General features: G+C 41.2%; 1 protein-coding gene across 1 annotated transcript in view; it reads left to right on the top strand.

Moving 5' to 3' along the window:
- The first annotated feature begins 14,695 nt into the window (after positions 1-14,695).
- The window catches only part of TRPC5 (transient receptor potential cation channel subfamily C member 5), a 190,403-nt gene continuing 186,324 nt past the window's right edge, over positions 14,696-18,774 (top strand). Inside the window, exon 1 of the mRNA XM_052663331.1 lies at positions 14,696-15,073. Within this exon, the coding sequence (XP_052519291.1) occupies positions 14,696-15,073 (378 nt within the window). The remainder of the gene's footprint in view (positions 15,074-18,774) is intronic.

Genomic DNA, 18,774 nt, shown 5'->3' with positions numbered 1-18,774 from the left:
TATTATCACAACTTACATGTCTATATATTGTATGCCCACTAACATAGAATTATAATTTTTGTTCTATGCATTTGTATCGGAGAAGGCAATGGCACCCCACTCCAGTACTCTTGCCTGGAAAAATCCCATGGACGGAGGAGCCTGGTAGGCTGCAGTCCATGGGGTCGCTAAGAGTCGGACATAACTGAGCGACTTCACTTTCACTTTTCACTTTCATGCATTGGAGAAGGAAATGGCAACCCACCCCAGTGTTCTTGCTTGGAGAATTCCAGGGACAGGGGAGCTTGGTGGGCTGCCATCTATAGGGTCGCACAGAGTCGGACACGACTGAAGTGACTTAGCAGCATGCATTTGTATTCTAAATCATATAGACAAAAACTTATAAACCAAACGTACAATAATTGTGGCTTTTATACTTAGCTGTATAGTTACCTTCACCCATGTTCTTTATTTCTTCTTATGACTTTGAATTACTATCTAGCCTAAAGGAGATAGGAAATGGCAACCCACTCCAGTATTCTTGCCTGGAGAATCCCACGGACAGAGGAGCCTGGTGGGCTATAGTCCATGGGTCGCAAAGAGTCGGACACAACTAAGCGACTTCACTCAGCCTAAAGGACTCCCTTTAGGATTTCTTATAAGCTAGGTTTACTGGCAATGAACTTGCTTAGTTTTTATCTGGGAATGTTTTAAGTTTACCTTAATTTTTAAAGGGTAGTTTTGCAGAATATCAAATTTTGGTTGAGATGGGTTTTATTTCTTTCAGCACTTCAAATGTATCAACCCACTGCCTCCTGGCCTCCGTGGTTTCTGAAGAGAAACTGGCTGTTAATTTTTATTGAGGATCCCTTGTCTGTGACAAGTTGCTTTTCTGCTTTCCTGATTTCCTCTTCGTCTTTGTCTTTTGACAGTTTGATTATGTCTCAGTGTGGAATCTCTTTGAGTTTAGCCTTCTTGGAGTTTGTTCACCTTCTTGGAAATGCAGATTCATGTATTTCCTCAAATATACTTTCCAGCACTTCCTCTTTCCTCTCCTTCTGGGACCAATATGCACCTTTTGGTACACTTGTTAGTGCCTCACATACTTCTGGTGCCTTATTCATTCCTCTTCATTCTTTTTTATTTTCTATCCCTTAGACTAGATAATTTCTTTTTTTTTTTACTTTACTTTTTTTTTTTTTTTTTTACTGAAGGATAGTTGACTTACAATGTTGTATTAGTTTCTGGTATACAGCAAAGTAATTCAGTTATATGCATATATTTTTCATATTCTTAACCATTATGATTTATTACAGGATATTGAATATGGTTCCCTGTGCTACACAGTAGGACCTTGTTGTTCATCTATTTTATTTATAGTGGTGTGTATCTGCTAATCCCAAACTCCTAATTTATCCCTCTCCCATCCCCTTTCCCCTTTTGTAACCATAACTTTATTTTCTATGACTGTGAGACAGACTAGATAATTTCAATGTATATATCTTCCGTCTCACCAGTTCTTTCTTCTACCTTCTCAAATCTGCTGTTTCACATTTGGCTAACATTGCTAGGGAGGCTAACTCCAACCCTGAGAAAATTCCAAGGGGGGGTTTTAAAAAAGACAATCAATCCTCTGTGATGATTCCTCTTCTTCATGAAGAAATTTAGTATCTATGTATTGACCAGTCAAAACATATAATCACAATTCTTTGAGAACAAAATTCACATTTCCCCCCTCCCAGCACCAGCAAGCCACACTAACTAACAATATGAGTCACAGTCCCCATGACTATCTCCAAGCTAAGAAGTGGGGGATTGTAAGCAGTTCAGTAAAAATTCTGCAAAACTCTCTTACCAAAATTTAATAGCTTATTTCTTCATTAAGCACTATTTTGATTAGTGTAAGTTTTTATTAGAGTCCAGAGGTCAGAAAAGGTTGATTTGAACTGATGGGTGTTGCTAGGTTAAATCATTGCATTAGTGCAGAGATGGGTTTTTGAAGTTCCCTACTCTGCCAATTTTTATGATGTCCTTTTTTTTAAATCAAAAATTTTGTGGCATTTTAATACATTTATTGTTTCATTTAACTTTAATTTCCCAGGTCTATATAAAACTCACAAGACATACTTTTTGTAATTTACATCTTAATTTGTAAGAAGTTATATTTTTATTAGGTTGTTTCTATTCAGCAACATAGTGTGCGTCCCTGTTCTCTCTGTCTTATTTTATTCCCATCAGTAACTTCTCTTACATGAATCCTGTTCCTTTCTAGATAAATTTATTCCTGGATGTCTTCAGATGTTATCACTATTCTGCACTGAATTTTTCCTTTATAATTTCTGAGTGATGATGATTACTGATATAAATTTTTAAAGCTATTGATATTTGTATTTTTTTTCTTTCATTCTGTCACCTTACCAAAGTTTCTTGTCAGCTTTTTAAAAGATTTTTGAAAAGTTTCTTGGATGTTCTATTATACCATTATATGCCTATAAAGGTAATTTGTTAAATATTTGTAATATTTTCACATCCTTCTCTTATTGCATTAGTCAAAACTTTAAAATCGAATAATAGAGCTGATAACAGCATTCTTGATTTTAATGGCAATGGGTCCAGTATTTCACAATTTATTATGATATTTATTATTAATTTGAGGTAAATAATTTTTTGTGTGTATATAGGTAATTTACTTCTGTTCCAGTTTTACTTCATTCTTTAAATAAATAGGTTCCGAGTTAATATCAATTTTTTCATCTATTGATATAATCATGTTTTCTTTCCTTTTAAGTGGTTGACAGTTACTAATTGTATTGAAAATTTTCTCATAGTGAACCCTGCTTGCTCTTAGGATAAGTTCCACTTGGTCATAATGTATTATTCTTCAAATTCACTTCTGGTTTTCATTTGCTAATATTTTATTTAGAGTTTTTTAGAATGATTTTCATGGTTGAAATTGGTCTATAGTTTTCATTTTGGAGTAGCATTATCAGGTTTTGGCATTAAGATTATGCTAGCTTTGTAGAATGAATTCAGGAGTGTTCTTCCTTGATCTATAATCTGAAAATGATTTTAATATCAAGATAATATCTGCATTCTTTAAGTTCTGTTGATATACACAAATGTGAAACCACTTGAGCCAAGTGACTTTTAATTGGTAGACATTTCAAGCTATTTTAATTTCCTCTATGATTATTAAGCTGCTCAAGTTTTCTATTTGTTTGTGGTTTAGTTTTGGTAATGTTCCCAAAAATGCTATCACTTAGGATGTCTTCAGCTTCTTGTACAAGAGAAGCATGCCTAAAAGTGGGTTAACAAAAAGTGAGTTTTCATCTCACACAACTAGAAGTCTAGAGGTTGAGCAGCTTCCAGATTAATTCATTCAATGGCTCAGAGACATCATGAAGGACCGAATTTATGCCATCCTCAGCATGGAAGCTGAGTCTTTTAGGCTGGCTCTCTTCATAATCTCAAAAATGGCTACCAAAGTTTGGTGTCATATGCAAATGACATCATTCAGAGGCAAAAAGGGGAAATATTTCTTATTTTTACATCTCTTTTTAAGAACAAAGAAACTTTTCCCAGAAGCCCTCTAGCACATCTCATTGGGCAGAATTGTACCAAATGCTCAAATCTGGGTCAATCAAAGAAATGGAATTACCAATATTTACTGGAAAAGAAAGTGAAGTCATTCAGTCGTGTCCAACTCTTTGTGACCCTGTGGACTGTAGCCTACCAGACTACTCCATCCATGGGATTTTCCAGGCAAGAATACTGCCATTTCCTTCTCCAGGAGATCTTCCTGGCCCAGGGATTGAACCCAAGTCTACCCACATTGTAGGCAGACGCTTTACCGTCTGAGCCATCTTAGACTAATTAAGACTCTTTCCTTGAGGTAAAAGGGGGGCTTCTTGCTTAAGCACTTGGCCGCATGCAGGGAAGTTGGTAAAACACACAAGAAAAAAAGCATAGCTCTACTCACAGAGCATCCCCCCATCTCTACCCCTACCACTATTTCATGTCGTAATTTAATACATATCTATTGAGAGCCTACTATGTGCCAGGTTGTGGATATAGGGTAGTAAACATGACAGATAAAGTTTGCTATTATGGAGTTTACAATCTGTTTAGGGGAGCTAGGTGTTAAAATACTATACAAAAATATAAGCATTTCAAGTAGTAATAAATTCTTCAAGAAAAGCAAGTCTGGATAATGAGATAGAGGTTGACACAAAGGAGCTTGCTCCATTGGAAATGTGTTCTTGGGAGGCTTACTGAAGAGATGACATTTGATCTGAAATCTACATCATAAGAAGAAAACTGATGAACTAGTAGAATAGGATTAGAGGCAGTGAACCACATGTGATAAGGTCCCAAGGTGGTCGCATGCTTGAGAAGTTAGAAAAATAGGAAGTGTGCTAATGTTCTCTAAATTACCACTGTGATTTATATACCCACACCTGAGCACCTGCTGTGTCCCTTATCTAGAATGACCATCCCTATATTGCTGTGTAACAAACTCTTCAGTTCAGTTCAGTCTCTCAGTAATGTCCAACTCTTTGCAACCCCATGAACTGCAGCACGCCAGGACTCCCTGTCCATCAACAACTCCCGAAGCCTACCTAAACTCATGTCCATTGAGTCGGAGATGCCATCCAACCATCTCATCCTTTGTCATCCCCTTCTCCTCCTACCCTCAATCTTTCCCAGCATCAGGGTCTTTTCAAATGAGTCAGCTCTTCGCATCAGGTGGCCAAAGTATTGGAGTTTCAGCATCAACATCAGTCCTTCCAATGAACACCCAGGAATGATCTCCTTTAGGATGGACTGGTTGGATCTCCTTGCAGTCCAAGGGACTCTCAAAAGTCTTTTCCAACACCACAGTTCAAAAGCATCAATTCTTCGGCACTCAGCTTTCTTTATAGTCCAACTCTCACATCCATACATGACTACAGGAAAAACCATAGCCTTGACTAGACAGATCTTTGTTGACAAAGTAATGTCTCTGCTTTTTAATATGCTGTCTAGGTTTGTCATAGCTTTTCTTCCAAGGAGTAAGCGTCTTTTAATTTCATGGCTGTAATCACCATCTGCAGTGATTTAGGAGCCTCAAAAAATAAAGCCAGCCACTGTTTCCCTGTTTATTTGCTACAAAGTGATAGGACTGGATGCCATGATCTTAGCTTTCTGAATGTTGAGCTTTAAGTCAACTTTTCCACTCTCCTCTTTCACTTTCATCAAGAGGCTCTTTAGTTCCTCTTCACTTTCTGCCATAAGGGTGGTGTCATCTGCATATCTGAGGTTATTGATATTTCTCCTGGCAATCTTGATTCCAGCTTGTGCTTCTTCCAGCCCAGTGTTTCTTATGATGTACTCTGCATATAAATTAAATAAGCAGGGTGACAATATACAGCCTTGATGTACTCCTTTTCCTATTTGGAATCAGTCTGTTGTTCCATGTCCAGTTCTAACTGTTGCTTCCTGACCTGCATACAGGTTTCTCAAGAGGCAGGTCAGGTGATCTGGTATTCCCATCTCTTTCAGAATTTTCCACAGTTTATTGTGATCCACACAGTCAAAGGCTTTGGCATAGTCAATAAAGCAGAAATAGATGTTTTTCTAGAACTCTCTTGCTTTTTCGATGATCCAGCAGATGTTGGCAATTTGATCTCTGGTTCCTCTGCCTTTTCTAAAACCAGCTTGAACATCAGGAAGTTCACGGTTCACATATTGCTGAAGCCTGGCTTGGAGAATTTTGAGCATTACTTTACTAGCGTGTGAGATGGGTGCAATTGTGCGGTAATTTGAGCATTCTTTGGCATTGCCTTTCTTTCATATTGGAATGAAAACTGACCTTTTCCAGTCCTGTGGCCACTGTTGAGTTTTCCAAATTTGCTGACATATTAAGTACAGAACTTTCACAGCATCATCCTTTAGGGTTTGAAATAGCTCAACTGGAATTCCATCACCTCCACTAGCTTTGTTCGTGGTAATACTTCCTAAGGCCCACTTGACTTCACATTCCAGGATGTCTGGCTCTAGATGAATGATCACACCATCGTGATAAGACATAGTTCAAATATTGCTTTCTTTTCAATTATCTCCCCAAGTAGAGTTAAACACTTCCTCCTTTGTGTCCCTGTTATATATTAGACTCTATATCAGACTGTAGTACATTTAACTTACTTTATTTTTTTTTCTCTCTCTCTGGACCTGGAAATGTTTGAAGGCAAGAGCTATGTCATTTATATATGTATCTTTGTATTCCCTACTGCCAAATGTCCTGGCTATGACAAATACTAGGTACATAACAAGTACTGAATTGCAGCACTATGCCTAGCACTATTATAGGCATTATGGAGCTTACAAAAGAATCTGCTTTCATTGAAATAGTTCAAAATGTAGACTCTAGAGTCAGAGCTTGACTCTTACCCCATTCCCACCACTGTGTGTGAACTTAAACTGTGTGTGAACTGAAGCAAATTACCTAACCTCTCTGTGCCTCAGGTTCCTTATCTGGGATGAGAGAGATGCTAATCATAACTGTCTGAAAATAAAGAATAATTTAAATAATGTATGTGAAGCATTTAGCATATACAGTATCTGGCACATAAGTGCTTAATGTTAATTTATTACTATTTATAAATCAAGGAAATTTTGGATTGGTATGATTTGTGCAAATGAAAAGCATAATGTACCACTATGCAGGATGGTCTAAAGTACCTTTTGAAACAAGACATTATGGTGTCTTGATCCTAGCAAAGCATTGCTGAATGAGAAATGAAGAAAAACTAGCCATGGTGTAACTTGTGCTGGCCTGACCATTCTAGAGAATGTGTTCACTTCTGAACAGCATACTTTAAGAAAAAGTATATTATAACTAGAAGCAGACCACTAGGATGCTCATAATTCTAGAGAAGGGGAGACTCCTGGGGTAGAGAGACACGAGAAATGAAATCAAATACATGAAGGATTGTCATGCAGAACAAAAGACAGATTTGCTTGATACTGCTCTAGAGAGCAGAGCTGTGGCCATGGGATAGAAGCTGGAAGCAGGTGATTTTGGATAGACATAGAGATGCCCTTGCTGAATGTCAGCAGTCACCATAGAGGTGAGAAAGGGGTGAGGTTTTCATCAGTGGAGGTGCTCATTAACTGAACAATCACTTAACAAGGATATTGTCAGGGGGTCTTTTTCACTGAGCAGGGGATTATTCTAGATGACTTTTGAGGTCACTTGTAGGAGGCATAATACCTGGACTTTTCTGGAAAAGATTAGTGTAACTACATTAAAATTAGGAAGTTCTCTAAGTGGTTCTCTTAAAGGAGTCAAAATGCTCTCAAAATCAACATGCAGAGACACACACACACATGTACGTACATACACATGTACATACACACAAACTTCCTCTGACTAGCCCACCTCTGTGGCTATGTACATGAAGTTTCCATTCTAGTCACTCATTGGATTGGGCATTCAAGGTTCCTGTTCAAATGCAAGTTTCCTTTAGATGAGGTATGGCTTTAAGCCACTCAGCTGTTACAATCAGCTTCTATCACAGTGCCTGGTACATATTCATTGAATGTATTTATTATCTACCATTTACCCTTGAGATTGTATAAGTTTATCAAATTAAACCTATTTTCCTTAAAGGACTCTGAAGAGATGGACAGCTAGACAGATAAGGAGAAGGGTAAGAGGTCACAAGGATTTCACCATTCAAGCTCAATCCTTGTGGCACAGAGTACCAGAAACACACAGATACCATGTCCTTCCAAAGGCACTAAATTTTAGTGAGATGGAAAGCTTTCCTCCTCACAAAGGCCTGAGCTGGGCAATGATCTGGGCTGGGATTTGGTGAGACCACTTTGTGTCCTGCCCTTCTGCCCAGCCCATTGATTTAGCTCTTTAAATTGCATCATTTGAACCCACAGATGTCACAGATTCCATTAGACAAACTCCTCTGGCTAGCAGAACCAGAAAGAGGGAACATGATAAGCCCCCTGAGACAGCCTGATTGACCATTCTTAATCTTTCATGCTTGGGAGACTACAGTGGGAGTTCACTTGTAGAATAGGATGAAGTGCTGGCTGGTTTTATTTCATTCAGTTAAGGATATACCTCAAGACCAGTGCCTAATAATGGGAACACGAACCTCACTTCCTGGCTTAGGTTAGTGGCAGATGAGTACAATCTGCCAAGCATAACTATAAAGGTAAAGTGTTATAGAAAGGAAGCTTTCCTATAATCCAGCCTCAAGAGATGCCAGAAATTCCATCATTAGTTAACTTATTCCTAGAATAATGGCAGGGTAGGACTAACAGCAAGCATATGAAAAAAGAATTTATCTCAGAGCTTAGAGTGAGGATGAGATGAAAAGCTGTCAATGAGGGTCAAATGGCACCAGCTTTGGGGACTGGCAGAGGGCAGGGAACTAGGAAAGTCATTAGACATGTTATAAGCTTACAGGTAGACACATAACATGTTGTTCAATTGCTAAGTCATATCCAACTCTGTGACCCCATGGACTGCAGCACACCAGACTCCTCTGTCCTCTGCTATCTCCTGGAGTCTGCTCAAACTCATGTCAAATGAGTCAGTGATGCCATCCAATCATCTCAACCTCTGCCACGCCCTTCTTCTCTTGCCCTCAATCTTTCCCAGCATCAGGTCTTTTCCAATGAGTCAGCTCTTCACATCAGGTGGCCAAAGTATTGGCACTTCAGCTTCAGCATCAGTCCTTCCAATGAATACTCAGGGTTGATTTCCTTTAGGATTGACTGGTTTAATCTCCTTGCTGTTCAAGGGACTCTCAAGAGTCTTCTCCAGCACTACAATTCAAAAGCATCAATTTTTCAGGCTATGTGGGGAACCCATTTTATATCCTATGTAGTATAGAGGTGGGTATGGATACATAAAAGAGACATCCAGGCCTCTCCTTTCCCCTCCATCACATCTTCCATGCCCTTCTAAACATACATCTCTTTACTTCCAAGGCCACAGCAACCTTCTTATTCAAGGAATTCACCTTAAAATGTTACTGGCTATTGGCCATGTAATTTATTATCCCTTCCAGGGGTAGTTTTTAGGAATAGAGGGCCTTAAAGTGAAGGAATCACTCTCTAATAGTATTTCTCAGGCAACCTCTGGAGGAGAGGTTTTTTCTCTACAGGGGAATACCACGAAGCTTCTCATAACACAGCCCACTGGAAATGCAATAGACCAGATTAATTTCAAATGCAAGAAATGAAAAGTAACACCAGACTCTGAACTGAGTATAGATCATCCAATTATACTTGCTTCAAGTTGCAAATTGACCATGATTGTACTGTCCTCTCTCTTTACTATCATAACTCACACATCTGGCATAGAGTGAGAGTTCAATGAATGTACTTCTTGTTGCGTTCATTAGTATTACTACTAGAAGCAGTAGTAGTATTAAAGCTGCCCCAGTACCTGGCACAGTGCCCAGGACATATGAATTATCCCCAAAGTGGAATAATTTATCACTCTGACTCCTAGAATAGTGCCTGGCACTCAACAGGGCTTCAATTGAGTTAGTTCCCTGTGTTCTCACGTTTCCCTGGGACACATTTGTCTTCAGTCTCCCTTATAGCTGTGTCTTGCTAACATGGACACAGACCTTCCTATAGCAGTAATACTTAGCCCAGAACCACCAGTGACACCATCTGAAAAGACATCTAACCTTTCCTTCCATAGTAGTCTCTTAAGGGGCTTTCCTGGTGGCTCAGATGGTAGAATCCGCCTGCAATGCAGGAGACCTGGGTTTGGTCCCTGGGTTGGGAAGATCCCTTGCAGGGGGGCATGGCAACCCACTCCAGTATTCTTGCCTAGAGCATCCCCATAGACAGAGGAGCCTGGTGGGCTACAGTCCATGGGGTTGCAACGAGTCAGACACAACTGAGGGACTAAGCACATAGCACAGCCTTTTAAGTGGCAAAGAGGCAGCAAGTGGATTCTTTTTGGTTTGTGTGTGTGTGTGTGTTTAATTTTTTTTTTTAGTATAATTGCTTTACAATGTTGCATTAGCTTCTGCTGTACACTGAAGTGAAATAGCTATATGTACACATATATCCCGTCACTCTTGGGCCCCCCATCCCACCTGCCCCCTCATCCCACCCTTCTAGGTCATCACAGAGCACCAAGTTGAGCTCCCTGCGCTATTCAATAGCTTCCCATTAGCTATCTATTTTACACATGGTAGTGTATATATGTCAAGTGTTTAAGATCATTTTTAATATAGTGAAACAAGTTTTGAGCTGTTGCCTTATAACTTTAGTTTACCTCTAATCCCTGTATTCTATTATAGCCTTAAAAATATGCCCCCAAAACTATCCCAACTAGACTATGATCAAGCCCACCACATTTGTTCTTGTGATACCTGAACTACCCTCACATTTTAACACTAAATTAATTCTTCAAGGACTGGATAACAGCTATCTTCTCCATGAAACCTCTGAGACTTCCAGCCTCACAGAGCCCTTTCTGAAAACCCCAAGCATCAAATCAGTACCACAAAATCTAGTACTCATTTGTGACTGTGCTAACCCCCTCAGCTAGATTGCATTTGTTCATTAAACATCCATTTGTCGAGCACTCGTCATGTTCCAGACCCTGTGTAAGTGCTAGGAAGGCAGGAATCAAGGTATCCCTACACAAACAGCAGGAAGACAAAGATGCAGTTGAATGATGTAGAACAAATGTGATCTGAGTGCCAGTGGGGAGCCCAGAGGGAGATTCTGAGGGTATCGGGGGAAGACTTCACAGAGAAGGGTAGGACCTATAAACAAGGTGCTGAAGTAGAGAGGAGTTTGTTAAATGGAGAAAGTAGGATAGAGTCATGTGCAAACATGATCATGAAAGGGTAACTCAGAGAACATTGCTCAGTATGGCTAGAACTTGGGGTGAGAAGGAGAAAGATGAAACAATATCATGGAAGGTTTACTCATTCATTCATCACACATATATCCAGCATCCAGGGTATGCCAGGAACTGGGCTTGGATGAATGCTAGAAAAACAAGATAGATGGAACCTCTGCACTTGAGCTTTAAAGCAAATTGGACTGAATAGACGACTACTCAGGAAGACAAAGACATATGTCTGTGTTACTAGAAATTTTGATTAACGTCAAGAAAGAAGACAAAAAGCTATGGCTACAATGGAGAGAAGAAGAATATGAAGGAACTACTGTATAGAGAGTGGTTGATGAGGGCATCTCTGAAGAGGTGACATTTAGTTGGAAGAATCAAAAGAAGCTTTACAGGGCGAAAGAATAGTGGGTGAAGGTGCTTTCAAATGACATTAGAGAGGTAAAGAGACACGAGCCAAGACCTAGTAAGTAGATCTCGGAAAGGAGTGTTGATTTCATCACAAAAGCAGCAGGATACGAACCAAGGAGAGTGAAATAGGATCAGCTTTGTGTTTCACAGGCTAACTTGGGGGTGGTGTGGAAGACAATCTGGAAGGGGAGAGAATGGAGTCAGGATGACTCATTGTAAGTGTGTTGAATGGTCCAAGTGGGAGATGATGAAGGCAGGGACTTTTTTCTTTCTTCTGTTCCAAAGGTGACTAGCACAGTGCTAGGCACGCTGAAGGCTTCCACTGTGTTCATGTTGATTAATTTAAAAAATGTATATTTTTGAGATTAGTTGTTTGTCAGTTGCTTCATTTGCTATTATTTTCTCCCATTCAGAAGGCTGTCTTTTCACCTTGCTTATATTTTCCTTTGTTGTGCAGAAGCTTTTAATTTTAATTAGATCCCATACAACTAATCTCAAAAATATACGAGCAACTTATGCAGCTCAATTCCAGAAAAATAAATGACCCAATCAAGAAATGGGCCAAAGAACTAAATAGACATTTCTCCAAAGAAGACATACGGATGACTAACAAACACATGAAAAGATGCTCAACATCACTCATTATTAGAGAAATGCAAATCAAGACCACAGTGAGGTACCACTTCACACCAGTCAGAATGGCTGTGATCCAAAAGTCTGCAAGCAATAAATGCTGGAGAGGGTGTGGAGAAAAGGGAACCCTCTTGCACTGTTGGTGGGAATGCAAACTAGTACAGCCACTATGGAGAACAGTGTGGAGATTCCTTAAAAATTGCAAATAGAACTGCCTTATGACCCAGTAATCCCACTGCTGGGCATACACACCAAGGAAACCAGAATTGAAAGAGACACATGTACCCCAATGTTCATCGCAGCACTGTTTATAATAGCCAGGACATGGAAGCAACCTAGATGTCCATCAACAGATGAATGGATAAGAAAGCTGTGGTACATATACACAATGGAGTATTACTCAGCCATTAAAAAGAATACATTTGAATCAGTTCTAATGAGATGGATGAAACTGGAACCGATTATACAGAGTGAAGTAAGCCAGAAAGAAAAACACCAATACAGTATACTAACACATATATATGGAATTTAGAAAGATGGTAATGATGACCCTGTATGTGAGACAGCAAAGGAGACACAGATGTGTAGAGCAGACTTTTGAACTCTGAGGGAGAGGGAGAGGGTGGGATGATTTGGGAGAATGGCATTGAAACATGTATACTATCATGTAAGAAACGAATCGCCAGTCTATGTTCAATACAGGATGCAGGATGCTCGGGGCTGGTGCACGGGGATGATCCAGAGGGATGGTGTGGGGTAGGAGGTGGGAGGGGGGTCCATGTTTGGGAACTCATGTACACCCGTGGTGGATTCGTGTCAATGTATGGCAAAACCAATACAGTATTGTAAAGTAAAATAAAGTAAAAATAAAAATTTTTTTAAAATATAAACTGAATTGGGCTGTTGAGTCTCTTTTCAGGAGCTCTCACGGTCTCTTCTTTCTCCTCTTTTTCTTTATAATGGAGACAGAGAGGCAGGGAGGCATTCTACAATTAGTATTATTAAAGTAATTTGCTGTTTAGTGACAAATGCTTCCTCTAAATGTCACTTCCCTTTAGTCATTGCTGAGTTACTTGAAAGTAGCACAAGAAAAATATCAGTGCTTCTCAAGACAGCCAAGCAGCAGTCTGCTCTCCTGAGATTTGGATGCAGAGAGAAATTTGTCATCTGGGCCTGGTCAGGGCAAGAGGCAACACTAACCTTCAAACACTAACTTCCCAGAAGATCACAAGTGCGTGAATTGCAAATGTCACTTGGTATAATATATGCCACTCACTCTGCCAAAGCAGAGATGTAATTACCTGGAAAAGTAAGGCAAATGTTTGTGGAAGCCACATGTCTTCATTGTCTCTTACATCCAGAAGATGAGACAAGAAGCCCTTTATCACATTTCCATTTCTTTTTGCTGACAAAACCGTTCAGTAATGAAAGACACTTAGATAAGTTCATCCAACCTCAGCCTCCAGAGAGTCCTGGAGGTCCCAGGGATGGTAGGAAAAGGGGAGTCAATCACCTCATGGGTCTGAACCTCATCTGCCCGGGGGAGGATAAGCATTCCCATCTCATAGGGCTAGTACAAGGAGTCAGTGAGAAATGTGCATGAATTCAATCTGTAAACTACAAGGCAGAGCTCCATATTGTGATTCATTCTATGCAATTAAAGGCAAAGACTATCTTTTATTCTTGGTCTCCCAGAGAAAGTTAAACATATTGTAGGAACGCATTAATAGGTTTTGCTTTGAAATCACTTCTATTACAATCTGGCTTTAGATATACTGCATGTAAAACAGATCAGTCACTTCTCAGAATTGAATCAGATAGATTCTCAAATATGTCAGCTGCTTGGTTTAGGTGGTGGAGGAAAAACATCAGGAGGGGCTAGAGGCGATACATAACTATAGTCTGTTGGAGTCAGTACCCTCTTCCCCAGTGAGCAGCAGTCAGAAGAAGGCTTCAGTTCGCATTCCGACAGGATTTCAGTCCAGGATCTGCATCCAGGGCAGCTGCAAATGTAATCCTACAAATTAGCACAGGCCCACGGTCCAAAAAAGAGTAGGCAAAAATGAGGTCCAACTTTGCATCAGCAATCAGAAGTATAATCATGAGTATTTCCAGACAGCAGAAGGGAAGGAAAAAACTAACTTGTGCCATGTCTCAGGAGGTTTACTCTTTACTCTTTACTGTGATCAGTCATTATCTCATTTAACTCTCACAATAGCTTTATGAGACAGGAATTAGTCTTTAGCATGGGGCCTGGTTTTGTTAATGTTATTAATATTGATAAGCTTAACAGGGCTTCCCTAGTGGCTCAGATGGTAAAGAGTCTGCCTGCAATGCAGAAGACCCAGTTCAATCCCTGGGTCGGGAAGATCCCCTGGAGGAGGGCATGGCAGCCCACTCCAGTATTCTTGCCTGGGAAATCCCATAGATTTCCCACCAGGCTACAGTCCATGGGGTCGCAAAGAGTTGGACACAACTGAGTGACTTACACAAACAAGCTTAATAATAAACTGAAGCACAGTGAGCTTGAGTAACTTCTTTAAGGTCACAGACCTGGTAAAGCTAGAGATTGAACCCAGGTCTTTCTGACCCCAAAGCCTGGGAGTCTTTCTTCTATATACTCCTTTGCAAGAGGAGAAAGATTGTAGCTTTAAAACAGCTAAGGATTTTTCAAGTCCCTAGCAAGCCTGCCTCCGTAACTGACCACTTGAGAGCTGCAGGTATCTAACAACATCTTTGATCTCCCTCTATCTCCTCATTTAGGTTTCAAAATTGCTATGAACTATGGCTCAACTGTACTACAAAAAGGTCAACTACTCACCGTACAGAGACCGCATCCCCCTGCAGATTGTGAGGGCAGAGACAGAGCTCTCTGCTGAGGAGAAGGCCTTCCTCAATGCTGTGGAGAAGGGGGACTATGCCACTGTGAAGCAGGCCCTCCAGGAGGCCGAGATCTACTACAATGTCAACATCAACTGCATGGACCCACTGGGCCGGAGTGCCCTGCTCATTGCCATTGAGAATGAGAACTTGGAGATCATGGAGCTCCTGCTGAACCACAGCGTGTACGTTGGCGATGCACTGCTCTACGCCATCCGCAAGGAAGTGGTGGGTGCTGTGGAGCTTCTGCTCAGCTACAGGCGGCCCAGTGGAGAGAAGCAGGTAAGAATTCCCTACAGCCTGGGAAATAACCAGGGGCAACACAGCATCACAGGGTCAGAAGCCATGAAACTAAAGAAGGTTAGGAAGGCTGGAGTTGAGAAGCCCTATAATGGCAACCCTTTCCTCTCCAAAATAGTGCCAGTGGTCTCACGTGGGATCGTAGAGCTACCCTGCATGGCCCATACTGAGTTTTACTCATTTGTTTTATCCTTATTAGTATTTGCTGACATATATTCAATACTCAGGCTTCCCAGGTGGAATAGTGGTAAAGAATCTGCCTGCCAGTGCAGGAGATGCAAGATACATGGGTTCGATCCCTGGGTAGGGAAGATCCCCTGGAGGAGGAAATGGCAACCCACTCCGGTATTCATGCCTGGGAAATCCCATGGACAGAGGAGCCTGGTGGGCTACAGTCCTTGGGGTCACAAAGAGTAGGACATGACTAAGCAACTGAGCATCCACACAACCTAAAATTGTGCTCTCTGTTTCCAGAATATTCTAACTCTTTCTATGCTCCCTACCTCCTGATATCTTCATTTCCTTCCTCTACTAAAAGGTTACATTTGAGAGAAGGAGAGATGAAACACAGACCTGAGTTTTCTCCTCACCTGCTCTTCCCTGAAGGACAGGAGGCCTGTAAACTTGAGTGCTGTGGCACAGATGCAGATGGATCCAGGAACTTACACATATCTCTCAGTTTCACTCATGTGACTACATTGCACCCCTAGATGTTTGGAGTTTTGCCTCTGCGATTCTCCTATCTTCCAAGGAAACAAAGTTTAATACCTTGGAGTTACCTTTGAGTCCTTCCTCTCCCTTGTCTTCGTGTTCAATCCCCAAGCGCTGTTGAGTTCTTCCTTCCAAATATCTTTTATGTGCTTTTTTTCCTCTCTAACCCATCTCCCACCACTCTGCTTCAGGTTCTCATCATCTCTCTCCTAGATGAGTAATTCCCCAAGTGTGCTTCCTGGACCATCAGCATTAGCATCACCAGGGGAACTTGTTAGAAAAAGCAAATGTGAAAGTCTCCAGATCAGACTGGATCTGGATCAGACTGGATCAGACATTCTGGGGATGGGGCCCAGAAAGCCCTCCAGGTGACGGTGATGCTGCTCATATTTGAGAATCCCTATACTAGACTACCCAATCCAAAGAAAGGGAACACCAAAGAATGCTCAAATTACCCCACAACTGCACACATCTCACATGCTAGTAAAGTAATGCTCAAAATTCTCCAAGCCAGGCTTCAGCAATATGTGAACCGTGAACTTCCAGATGTTCAAGCTGGTTTTAGAAAAGGCAGAGGAACCAGAGATCAAATTGCCAACATCTGCTGGATCAACAAAAAAGCAAGAGAGTTCTAGAAAAACATCTATTTCTGCTTTATTGACTATGCCAAAGCCTTTGACTGTGCGGATCACAAGAAACTGTGGAAAATTCTGAAAGGGATGGGAATACCAGACCACCTGACCTGCCTCTTGAGAAATCTGTGTGCAGGTCAGGAAGCAACAGTTAGAACTGGACGTGGAACAACAGACTGGTTCCGAAAAGGAGTACGTCAAGTCTGTATACTGTCACCCTGCTTATTTAACTTCTATGCAGAGTACATCATGAGAAATGCTGGGCTGGAAGAAGCACAAGCTGGAATCAAGATTGCCAGGAGAAATATCAATAACCTCAGATATGCAGATGACACCACCCTTATGGCAGAAAGTGAAGAGGAACTAAAAAGCCTCTTGATGAAAGTAAAAGAGGAGAGTGAAAAATTTGGCTTAAAGCTCAGCATTCAGAAAACGAAGATCATGGCATCTGGTCCCATCACTTCATGGGAAATAGATGGGGAAACAGTGGAAACAGTGTAAGACTTTATTTTGGGGGGCTCCAAAATCACTGCAGATGGTGACTGCAGCCCTGAAATTAAAAGATGCTTACTCCTTGGAAGGAAAGTTATGACCAACCTAGACAGCATATTAAAAAGCAGAGACATTACTTTGCCAACAAAGGTCTATCTAGTCAAGGCTATGGTTTTTCCAGTGGTCATGTATGGATGTGAGAGTTGGACTGTGAAGAAGGCTGAGTGCTGAAGAATTGATGCTTTTGAACTGTGGTGTTGGAGAAGACTCTTGAGAGTCCCTTGAACTGCAAGGAGATCCAAACAGTCCATTCTAAAGGAGATCATTCCTGGGTGTTCATTGGAAGGAATGATGCTAAAGCTGAAACTCCAGTACTCTGGCCACCTCCTGAGAAGAGTTAACTTATTGGAAAAGACTCTGATGCTGGGAGGGATTGGGGGCATGAGGAAAAGGGGACGACATAGGATGAGATGGCATCACCGACTCGATGGATGTGAGTTTGAGTGAACTCCGGGAGTTGGTGATGGACAGGGAGGCCTGGTGTGCTGCAATTCATGGGGTTGCAAAGAGTCGGACATGACTGAGTAACTGAACTGAACTGAACTGAACTGATACTAGACTAGCATGAAAGCTTCTATCTGCACTCCTATCTGGACTCTCTTTCTCTCAAACTGTCCTCAGCAATGACATGGCTTATTCTTCCCCAAATAATGTAACAATCCTCTCATTCCTTTTCATCCTTTCAGTGACTCCAAAGGCTCTTCACTAGAAGAGAAGCCAACCCATAAAGCCTAGCACTCAGTACCCTTCATTAACGATTTTTCTAGTCTTGTTTCCCTCTAGGCCCTTCTAAATGCCACAAGTCAGGAATGTCTCCACTGTCTCTCTTCTTTCAGAGCATAGTAGGGGTATGTAATGGGCTTCCCAGGTGGCACAGTAGTAAAGAACGCATCTGCCAATGCAGAAGACTGGGGTTCAATCCCTGGGTCGGGAAGATCCCCCTGGAGGAGGAAATGGCAACCCACTCCAGTATTCTTGCCTGAATAATCCCATGGACAGAGGAGCCTGGTGGGCTGCAATCCATGGGGTTGCAAAGAGCTGGACATGATTGAGCACATATGTACATAGAGGCATGTAGTAGGAACAAAGAAAATACACAGTCATCAACAGGGAATACCACAATACACTAAAAAGTACAAACAGCACAAACCATAACCCAACTTGCAAAGTGCTTAAAAAATACTGATAATGAAAACACTCAACATCAAATCTTATGGGACACGATCAAGGCTGAGTTTAAAGGGAATTCATAGCTTTAATACTTGCCTAGTTAAACAAAAAGGAATGAAAATAAGCTAACTGATAACTCACAGACCAGGAATTGGAATTGACAGAGCAGAAAACAAGATACTAGATTAAAAGTTCCTTGGGTAAAGGGCCTGAATAAACACTTAATACGGTGCCAAGAGAGAAGGGGCCTTATCTCTCTTCTCCACTACTATATCCCAGCACTGGGAGAGTACCTGCAATATCAAAGGCACTCAATAAATATTTATTTTATGAATGAATCACATGCAATTGCACTATGCTAAGCATCTCACACCATTTAATCCTCCCAGCTACTCTGGGAAACAGGCACTATTCTGATTGTCCCCATGGTACTGATGAGACAAATTGAGCCACAGGATGGTATAAATGTCAGAGCCAGCATTCAAACCCAGGCTGCCTGGCCCCTAAACCCACCCTCTTAAGCACTAGGCTATACTGCTCCCCTGGCTGTCTGAGTTAAGTCTGAGAACTCCCAGCACAGGAGTTTTGAGACAGGGTACATCAGTGGAGGGGGAGAAG

Source organism: Budorcas taxicolor, chromosome X (assembly GCF_023091745.1).
Source record: "Budorcas taxicolor isolate Tak-1 chromosome X, Takin1.1, whole genome shotgun sequence".
NCBI lineage: Eukaryota > Metazoa > Chordata > Mammalia > Artiodactyla > Bovidae > Budorcas > Budorcas taxicolor.
The sequence above is the reverse complement of the archived record's forward strand: the minus strand, read 5'-3'. Positions and strand labels throughout refer to the sequence as shown.